Source organism: Dioscorea cayenensis, chromosome 11, assembly GCF_009730915.1.
Source record: "Dioscorea cayenensis subsp. rotundata cultivar TDr96_F1 chromosome 11, TDr96_F1_v2_PseudoChromosome.rev07_lg8_w22 25.fasta, whole genome shotgun sequence".
NCBI lineage: Eukaryota > Viridiplantae > Streptophyta > Magnoliopsida > Dioscoreales > Dioscoreaceae > Dioscorea > Dioscorea cayenensis.
In genome coordinates, this window is record NC_052481.1 from 21261124 (window position 1) to 21271561 (window position 10438).

The following is a 10438-nucleotide window of genomic DNA, read 5'->3' on the forward strand; positions in this document are numbered from 1 at the left end:
CTACTTCTTTAGGCTACTGAAATTTGTCACGTTCACCAACTCTGTAGTGTTAAAATTGTAGTGTTTTATTATTATTATTATTATTATTATTATTATTATTATTATTATTATTATTATTTAGTGCTTATTGAGAAATTGAGTGTAATTTCCCAAAAAAAAAGAGGGTATGTTGAATGTGTACTAAAACACAATAAATAAAAGAAGAAAAAAAATTTCCTTGTGACCTCCGTAGTTTCGGTATATTGTGAGTTTGCATGTAGTTTTCAAAAACAGTTTTGAAATAAGTAAAAAGAGGTCAAAATAAAATTAATTTGGATGTCTTAGATTTTATTTTATTTTATTTTGACAATTTTGGGAGAAGAAATTTAGATGGTGTTTAAGGAAGTAGTTGGAAATTAAGTGAATGTCATATTTCCAAATAAGAGGTCTTTTTACTAAAATTATAAAAATTCAAAATTAAAATATATTTGGATTTTTGAGCTAAGATTTAATGCTTTTGCTTGGATGGGGTGCATGAAAGTTTCAAAAAGTAAAGTATAGTAAAATGAAGTTTTAAACTATATTTGTTTGGGGCAAAGGTAAAATAAGATAAAAGTTATTGAACCATGTAGTTCTTGATTTGAAAGTAATATGGGGTAAGATTATATACTATGATTAAAAAAAAATACCCCTTGAAATTTATACTTTACTAATGTATTATCATTTTATTTAATATAAATATATTTAATATGAATATGTCAAATATAGTTATGTTTCAAATGTCAAAAACTATATAAATATGGTCCATAGATTTATTTAATCAAGTCGGATCATTATATAATATCAACAACTACACATTCATTTTTATTCAATTTGTTGATGAAAGCATATTTTCAAAAGAGTATCCAATTGAGTGTTCTGGTTAGAATCTGAAGTTATAGGAGGAGGGTGAGCCTAAAAATGGAATTATATTTACATTATAACTCATATGCCACATAGACCCTCCAATCCACATAATCAAGACTGTACACTAAAGCAAATACAATAATCAAATACAGTTAATTTTTATTAAAAAGGGATTTCATAACTTAAAACAACAAAAATAGGCAATCATATTGCCTTAAAAATTTCTTAAAGTTCATGGTGACATCGACACAAGGCAATGCTTGAAAATTTCATCAATTTGTCCACAAGCAGCAAAGCAAGACCAGAAATTCACTTTCCAATGAAAAATCAGTGCAGTCCACACTTACATTAGATGACATTCACTAAAATTTTTTCATCATTACACAATTCAAGTTCTTAGACAATGAAACAATGGCTAACACATCATTACAAAAATAGTAGCCAGGCACAACTTCCCCTGTTAAACAAGAAAAAGTTCAAAAACAAATTAGATTCATCAAGTAATAGATTAAAAGTGGCAATACGACATACTTTAATAAGAGAGATTTTCCACTGTATTTGTGGCGGTGTGGACAAAATGTATATTCGATACTAAACAAGCCAATCAAATATAGCTTATAATTACTCATGGAACAACAGTTTTACATTGACCTGAATGAAAATGTCTCAATGGGATAAGTCCAATGACGTAATAGAAGAGAATATTTTTGGCCTTCTTGTAAAGCTAGGTGACATTTGCTTTGTAGTTTTCACTCTAATAATCTAGCAAGTGATAAAGAGGTATAGCAAGGAAAAAAACCAGTAAAAGAGATTCACTTTTACTCACCAAAGATGGAGAAACATTCAGTTAAAATCACGAAAAATTTAAATTGCTCATGCAGTGCACTAAGCAATTAGCAGTTTGGGTAACTAACAGCTACCAGCTGCTCTAAGAGTTCATATTGCATTTTGGTTTCAACAATCACTGAAAATTATAATCCATCAAAGAACAATTCTGAAAAATTAACTGCTATTTATGAATATCTAAAACCAAATTGATTAAGTGAATCAACAGGAAAGGGTGGTGTGATTACAATACCTCAGCTGCTATATCAAAGTTTTCACATGTTGATCAAGATTTGTATTAAAGAGCATAGGCCTACAAAAGAAGATAGATAGAAGAATATCACAACCTGGCAAATTATACAAGGTAGTTTGTTGCTCAAAGGAAAAAAAGTTTATCAAAGAGAATACTAACCTTACATTTTAGTTGTGCGATTCATGATCACAACCCATTAACTTTAACAACAAAGATTTGCGATGCTCATCTGGACATCCAATCACACCTCCCAACATCTTTGGTTCTTTGATAAGGAACATATAAGTTTTGTTAAGAAGAGGTTGTGTTATTCCCATGTCCGTAAGCAAACCCCATACATCAAAATCTTTAAGTGGATCTCGGTTTGCAGCACATTCTTCCAAAATATTTATGAATTTTTCTGTCATAGCATTTGATGCTTGAATCATTGCATTGGTTGATTGAACAATAGCATTAGCTACCGACTCAACCGCCATGACCAAGTTAATTTTTCTTGTTTGGTCTCCTTCAAGCAGTCTTTCATGTATGATAAGCCAACCAATTACAGTGATAACAACTTGAGCTGCTGCTAAATGGTATAAACGTAGCAATTTCATGAAAGGATTATCCAACGTAATTTGAGCGAGAAGCATTTTAGCTAACGCAATTTTTTCATCGGCCATCTAAACAGAAAGGGTTGACCAATGAATATGTGAGTTAAAAATGCAAGAAAAAAAACACTAAATCATATTTAGAAAACAAAGAATTGTACGATTAACACAAAGATGTAACATTAGATGTAACAAATTGTTTAGCTCTTTTTTGGCTTGCTTTAGTGCCTTTAACTTCACTTTTCATGACTTTATGTATTTTTTAATTGTTTTAATTCCCCACACTGTCACAAATACCATAATATGGTAGCTAGAGAAAAGGGTCAAATTAATTAATCTTAATGTGCAGTTAGGTAAGGTAAGACTTTTTAATGGAATCTAATAATTAATCAATGAAAAATCAAGATATATACATACAACTATAAAGAAAAGAAAATTCGATGTATATATACATCACCTTTCATGTTTACATGATCATGCATATGAATTTTGTCTATTACTATTTTGCATAAATATTGCATGGTAAACCAAGAATGGAAAAATGGGCATATTGAATGGATAGAATTAGAATGCATTCATTTATGATGATTGTTCGATTAATAGTTTGTGGAAATATATGAACCATTCTAAATGAGTTTTTTTATGGGAATTACGTTACATAAAATTCCTTATCTAATTTATAACATGAATTAAATTTTGGTGGTTTCTTTGAAGATTGGTGGTTGGCATGTAACTTAACCAAATAAAATTGGTGTCCACAGATGTGTTAAACCATCAAGCCAGGACCTTCATTCTCTAGTGCTCTTGCTATCCCACAACACCTTCAAAATAAACCGGGCATCTCCTTCCATTTCTCTTATTTCTTCTTGTGCTATCTGCATCTTCAAATTAAATTCTACCAATATTAATCCTCCATCAATGGATAAATATCTAGCTACCTCCATTCTTTTCTTTCTTTCTTCTTTCTCTACTTTCCGATATTAATTTGTAAGTCAGCCAATGCTAAGTTCTCAATGGACAACCACAATCATGTGATACATTGTATAAATGTTATTCAAGTTTTCTGATTCATGCATTTGCTTCCTAGCCATCTATGAAATATTGTTCTAGGCTTCAAAGCTATTCCACACTACACTATCTAACAATTTATTATACAAATATTTCTATAAAAACTCATGCATGCATGGCCTCCTTTCTTCAAAATATTGCTCAAACATGTGATACATCAGTATGTTATAATCACATTTATCAAAAATAAAAAATAAAAACACAAAAAAAGTAAAACAAATACTCATCTAGTTAGGTTTCTCTGCATACAATTACATAAAAACATATTAACATACATGTTCAAAAGATTAAAAACCAATGTCAGGCACAACAAATTTTGCACAAATTTACAAGGAGTCAGTTCTTTACAAGACAAACATACCTAAACCCTAAACGAGAAGCAATCAAGAGGAAGGTGGAGATAATTACCAGCACTATAGGGAGGGAGGTATGAGCAGAACAATAGCCAAGCAAGAGTTCACGGTGGAGTTCCGGCGAAGTTCCGGCGAAAAATCAAGATGATGAAAGATTAGGGATTTGACAAACTAGGGCTAACAAATGAGAAGCTGATTGGTTATTCATTCATAAGATTAGGATATAATGGTAATAATGAAAAAAGTCAAGGGCATTTTTGTCCAATAAAAAGTACAAAAACCCAGGGAGGTTGAGGGCTTGAGAGAAGGGAAGAGAAGAGAAGAGGATGAGCCGAAGCCTTGGGATCCCGGTGAAGCTACTGCACGAGGCGGCGGGGCACATCGTCACGGTGGAGTTGAAGAGCGGCGAGCTCTATCGTGGCAGCATGATCGAGTGCGAGGATAACTGGAATTGCCAGCTTGAAAACATCACCTTCACCGCTAGGGTACTCTTCGAGTTTCCTTCTCTGATTCTTTTTCATCTATTTTCTTTCTTTTTGTGTGATTCCTTGAGAATTTTTCGTGTTTTATGAAATCGGATAGGCTTAAGGTTGAGATTGATGCTAGGGTTTCTGATTTGCTATTAAGTAATGAGTGGTGTATTATCTAGGCTGATAAGGATTAATTTGTTCTCATTGTTTCTTTGTGCTTGTGTTCTTTCTAGTTTGTGAATTTGGCTGCTTTTTAGTCGTAATTTGTTCTGAAATTTTGCTTTCTTGTTTTTCCTTTGTGTTTGTGTTCTTTCTGTTTGTTAATTTGTTTTTTTTTCTAGCTTGTTAATTTGTTCCCAAAATTTGTTTTTTCTTTGTGCTTTTGATCTTTCTAGTTTGTGATTTTTTTGGCTGCTTTTTATTGGTAATTTGTTCTCAAAATTTGTTTTTTCTTTGCCTTTGTGTTGTGTTTGTATTCTCTCTAGTTTGTGAATTTGGATTGTACTCACTGTGACCAGTTGTTCTGCAGGATGGAAAAGTGTCACAACTTGAGCATGTTTTCATCCGTGGTAGCAAAGTGAGGTAATTTCATCTTCATTATTAGCTTGAGTTCAAGATTGTAAGGTGATGTTGAATTATCCATGGATTGAGATCAATATGGTTGATGTTTCGTGCATTTCAGGTTCATGGTTATTCCTGATATGCTGAAGAATGCTCCCATGTTCAAACGTCTGGATGCGCGAATTAAGGTATGCTACTCAGCATTTTATGCCCCCTTATTAAGTCTGCCTTTTGCAGAATGCTGATTTTTTTGGGTTTATTAATTGTATTCTCAAGGGAAAAGGGTCTTCTCTTGGGGTTGGCCGTGGTCGTGCTGCTGCTATGCGTGCTAGGGTAAGTTCTTACCTGATTTCCATCTTTTTCATTTGATATAGAACCAAATTTATTGCACGTTTGGAGCTCTACATTTGTTCTTGCAATGAAAATTTTTCTTTATTAGATTATTGTTGGATTGCTTGCTTTTTACTTGTATGTAGTGAGTGTTCTTATTAATTTTCTTACATTTGATTCTGTCTTAGTTGGAAGTTCTCGCAACTTTAGATCAATGCAACGTCCTTGTAATGTATACTATGTGTTTCTCTCTTTTGGAACTGAATTGTCCCTTTGATCGATCAGATTATAGTTCTCGTATATAATATTATTCAACTCGTATTATTTACCTATAAAGACTTGATATCATTTAAACAAGTTTATAACATTCATTAGTGTAATTAATGTACATTATTTTTGTTTTGCGTACATTTGATTATTTCTAAGCTTGAAATTCTTGTGGCTGGCAGCCATTATCACTTCCATGCAATATATTGTATGTCATGTTTTTCTGTCTCCGTTTATTCTCACATATGCACAATCAATCAGATTATATTATTCTTACACAGTTAAATCATTTATGTAGGCATTCATCAAGCACATATATTAATATAATATTGCCAACTGTGCACAGGTGTATTGTGAATTGATGAATATGCACTGTTGATACATGGATAGGTTTTGCAGATGCAGTCTTGTAGAATGAAGTCTTTAAGTCTTTTCCATATTGAACATAAAACCGCCAAAATAGACCTTGTTTTTTGATAGGAATACCAACAGAAATCTAATATCTGAACTATATATATAGATATATACATGTTCAAAAGGTCGAACAATGAATGACTCAGAGACCCGAATTTTTCTTGGTGAAAATGCATTGCTTTAAGTCTTGATATAGCTTCAATTCCTTTTTACTTATTTTTCCAAATGCCTTTTATCCAGGCACAAGCTGCTGGCCGTGGTGCTCCACCTGGCCGGGGTGGTGCTCCTCCTGTAAGGAGGTAGCTTTCCGATTTTGCTATGAGCCAGAGACTCAATGGTCAGAGAGGACAAGTTTTCTTTCATTTGGAGAGAGCTTGATGTAGGATTAGCTTGAAGGGTGTTTGTAATGTCTACTTTATAAAGGATCATTGCTTTCCTCTTGATGTATACTTTATGTTGGCGAAGTTATTTTATATACCTGCATGAAATTTTCTGTTATTTAGAAAAACTTTCTATTTGTATTAGTTATAGCTAAATTCATTAAATTGTTAGACCGTCCTTCTTCCTCTAACCTACATAGAGGTCCCAATCTTAGGTAGAAGGCCAAGGCGACAGTATTAGGAGATTCTGATTTCAAAGGTCAAGTCATGGCTGTCTTCCTGGAAAACCAACTTCCTTTCACTGGAGCTCAACTCATTGTGGTTAACTAAGTCCTCTCGGCTCTATCAACATATTGAATGTCGATCTTCAAACTCTTTTTTTAGGCTAATAAAAAGATTGACCGAATCGGAAGAGGCTTTCATTAGTTTGGACCGGACATTAAACATCTTGGATGCCGACTAGTGAACTGGAAATAGCTTTGTAGGGCAAGAGACCAAGGGGCTAGGGTATATTGGACTTAGAAGTTTTTAACCATGCTCTTTTAGGAAAATGGTGGTGGAAGTTCATGATAAGGACCACTTGGTGTGGATTTGCAGTTATCCTTTTCAACTATGGAAGGGATCATCCATTTTGGAATCGTTTCGCCATGCCTCCCAAGTGGAAATCATTCTTTTGGAATGGAATCTTGAGCTACTTGCCAGCTTTCAGGGGATGTATATCACAAATTATCCATGAATGGTCCACGACTCTTTTCTGGGTTGACTGGTGGCTTAATGGTTGATCATTAATGAATATATGGCCAAACTTCTTCCATGCCTCTTAATTGCTTGAGTAACCTATTACGGGAGCTTGAAGATTAGGGATGCAAGTGGAGCGGGGTGGGGATTCCCTGTCTCAAAATTCCTCACGGGGGAGAAATTCCTCCCACTCACTCCCCGCAGGGTCGAGGAATTTTTACCTCACCAAAATTTTTTTTTTTTCTAATTACACATGTAACACATCATATATGAAATTAAAAAAAATAAACAAAATATTCCTCAAAATAAGTATTATTTAATGTATGAGAAAACAACAAACTAACAAAGTAATCGATGGTATGAAGAATTAAAAAAAGGGAACTGCTGAAGTTGGGATTTCATAAAAGATGTTCTACTTACAAGTTGATATTTCAATAAAATTGATAAATTAATCAATTTAATCTTAATTTTAATATAATATATTTATCTATAATAGGAAATAAAAAAGTTTTGATTAAAATTTTTAAAACAATTTTCCATATAATTATCTCCAAGTATTTGAAGTAACACTAATTTTTATTAAAAATTTAAAATATTATTAATAAATACAAAAAATAAAATTTTTAAAACCCAAATATTTGGTTATTATAATATTATATAAATATTGAATTATTTAATAAATATAATTATATGAGTTATTTTTAATATATATATATATAATATATTTAATTTAAAAATCGGGGAATCTTTCACCCCGCGGGGATTCCCCATGGGTATCCCCACGGGGAGGGCGGGGAGATTCCCCGTCTCCGCCCAGCCTCACGGGTCAGGGAAGGGTTTTCTCCCATTTGAAAAATCTCTTTCTCGTCGAGGCGAGTCCCCGTAAGGAACGGGGATTCCTCACTCCCACTTACATCTCTATTGAAAATAAACATCCAACACGTTGGAACGATAAGATTGAGTTGAGAAGGACCAAACGCCTTTCGAAGGGATAACCACCTCTTCTTCCAAGAAAGCCGTCCTTGACCATGGTGATCTCATCTAATCTTGTCGCCGTGGGTGTCTACTAGAGATAACAACTCCGAGTTATGTGAGTGGGAGTTGCCCTATTGCACAATTAAGTGCCCAGGCTGCAAAAGGGTCCGGATTGTGCCCAAATCTTGGTGAGTATAAAAAAAATCTTCTGAAAGTTTACTGCTAAGTCTGAAATTCCATTAAAAAGTATAATATGAGCCTAATAATCCTAAGGCTTTCTTAGCTTCCAGAATTATGAGATCCTCTGTGTACTGGAAATGACACATCTTTCCACGAATTAAGAGCATGTATCAACATAGTGCTGACAATGTCTGTGACTTAAACAAAAAAGTGAGGGGATTATTAAACAAGTCTTCACTCATCCACATAAATCTATATTCTTTTAGTTTTTAAAAACATAAATGAAGGAGAAGAAGAAAAAAAATGAGGTTCCTGGGCGGCGCTTGGGACCCTCACGGTGGCGCTCGGGACCTTCGCGGCGGCTCCCGTTTTTCTCACGGCGGAGCTCGTCCTCATCGTGGCGGAAACCGGTCCTCACACAGTGGACATCGTGGTAGTGCTCGTCATGGCCATGGTGGCTCCCGTAGAGACACTCGCTCGGAGGAGTTCGTTTCGCGGCTTCAACCCGCCATTGCTTCTCTTTTGGTTTCCCATCCTCCACCTTCAGCCGAAGGTCCACAAAGGAGTAAGAACTCTCCTGTTAAAGATGGAGTTTCTTTCGCTGATATTGCTCGTCTTTCTCCTCCTCAAGAGACCGTTGCCTCACTGAAGCGTCGTCGTTCTCCGGATTCTGAAGAAACATGCAAACGTTGCCTTAGATCCGGGCACAAAGTTGAAGATTGTCGCCACCAACTCACTTGCCGTCGATGTTCTGGAATCGGACATTATGCAGCGAGATGCCCTCTCAAACCTCCTTTCTCTGGCCCTCACCCGGAGAAGCCTTCCCAGAAGATGAAGCTTCCTTCTCCTAAGCCTCTGCTCCATGTTCCCATCTATCGTACCACTTCAAATACCACTTCCTTGAGGATCTCTCTTCCCATTTCCGAAGCCATCATTCAAACCAAAGAAGACCTCAAAAGAAGGGTGATCATCAAGGTCTTATCCGGCAATGCGAGTGTTAACTCTCTTCTTGACGCGCTGCCGTATCATCTGAACTCCGACCAATGTGAGAACATCACCCCCTTTGGAGACTTCTTCATTCTCACCCTTTTCTCAGCAAAAGCAGCATCATCCATAGTTAAGTTTAACAAGCTCACCCTCTCCACCAAACATGGCCCTTGTTCCATTAGTCTATCACACTGGACCCCGGAGTTCGGATCTCACGTCGTGGCAGCTGGGAATTATAACTGGATAAGAATAACCAATCTCCCTCTTCACTGCTGGAACTGGGATTCGATTGTGGAAGTCTTGCGACCACTGGGAGAGCTCATTTACGTCCGAAAGCAAGAAGATGTTTCACTTGAACACATGCGGGTTCTCGTGAGGCTTAAATCCCCTACTTCCTTCCCTATCGAGATGACCGTTGATGTGGGAGTAAGAAGCTTCTTAGTCTCACTTGAGGACGACGGCGTTCCGATCATCAGGTCGAAGACGTTCCATGGTCCTACTTCTCTTCCTCTTCCGAAGCCTTCTGCTGCTTCTTCCTCTCGCCCGCCGTCTTCCGCTGAGAAAACTCGGTTTTCCACCGAGAGCTCGGACGGCTTGTCCTTTTCCAAGGAACGCCGGAGCTCCGGTGATCCCTCCACAGTGATCCCCCAGATTCCTCAGCTCTCTCGGGAGAGACACGAGGAAGGGGACGCACTGTGCTTGCACAGCGGCCATGTGAAGAGTACTCTCACAATAGCCGCAGATGTGCATCGTGATCAGGCCGTCCCTGATCAGCTTGGACGCTTGCGAGTGTCTGAATCGCCTCGCGATTGTATCTCTCCAGATTCCCTCATTAATTCAATTGAGAACCAATCCCAAGACGTTCAGGTTAATTACTTGAATCCAAATGAGAGTGGAGCTCCTCGGGATTTGAACTCACATGTGATCAAAGATGATACACCTGCTGAATTGATCATGCCTCGGGATATGGTTGCTTCCAATATCTCACATTTGGAATTAATTCAATCAACCCCGTTAATTAAGAATCAGAACTTGATTAATTCTGATCCGAATTTGGGTTCTTTACCAGTGAATATTAATGACATTTCTTCAATCACTTTAGCTGGTGACAAAGGTAAAGAAATTGTTACACCTATGGAGACCGATTCCCCTAATACCAATG

The 10438-nt window shown here is 36.2% G+C and overlaps 1 protein-coding gene and 1 long non-coding RNA gene across 2 annotated transcripts; one reads left to right on the top strand and one right to left on the bottom strand.

Moving 5' to 3' along the window:
- Window positions 1-1178: 1178 nt before the first annotated feature.
- Window positions 1179-4158, bottom strand: LOC120271924. The gene is made up of 4 exons (XR_005540080.1): window positions 4030-4158; window positions 2123-2625; window positions 1964-2023; window positions 1179-1342 (listed from the first exon to the last, which is right to left on the bottom strand). It is a non-coding gene; the product is annotated as an uncharacterized LOC120271924 (long non-coding RNA).
- A 108-nt stretch (window positions 4159-4266) lies between these two features.
- Window positions 4267-6514, top strand: LOC120271940 (small nuclear ribonucleoprotein SmD3b-like). Its single transcript, XM_039278625.1, has 5 exons — window positions 4267-4459; window positions 4974-5026; window positions 5127-5193; window positions 5282-5338; window positions 6257-6514. The coding sequence occupies exons 1-5, from the start codon at window positions 4301-4303 to the stop codon at window positions 6317-6319; spliced, it is 399 nt and encodes a 132-aa protein (XP_039134559.1). The 5' UTR covers window positions 4267-4300; the 3' UTR covers window positions 6320-6514.
- The last annotated feature ends 3924 nt before the right edge of the window (window positions 6515-10438 follow it).

Bases quoted from the DNA above. Each gene is read 5' to 3' on its own strand.
- LOC120271940 (XM_039278625.1), top strand. From the start codon at position 4,301: ATGAGCCGAAGCCTTGGGATCCCGGTGAAGCTACTGCACGAGGCGGCG. The intron at 5,194-5,281 runs GTATGCTACTCA...TGTATTCTCAAG, and splicing joins GTCTGGATGCGCGAATTAAG to GGAAAAGGGTCTTCTCTTGG. The intron at 5,339-6,256 runs GTAAGTTCTTAC...CCTTTTATCCAG, and splicing joins CTGCTGCTATGCGTGCTAGG to GCACAAGCTGCTGGCCGTGG.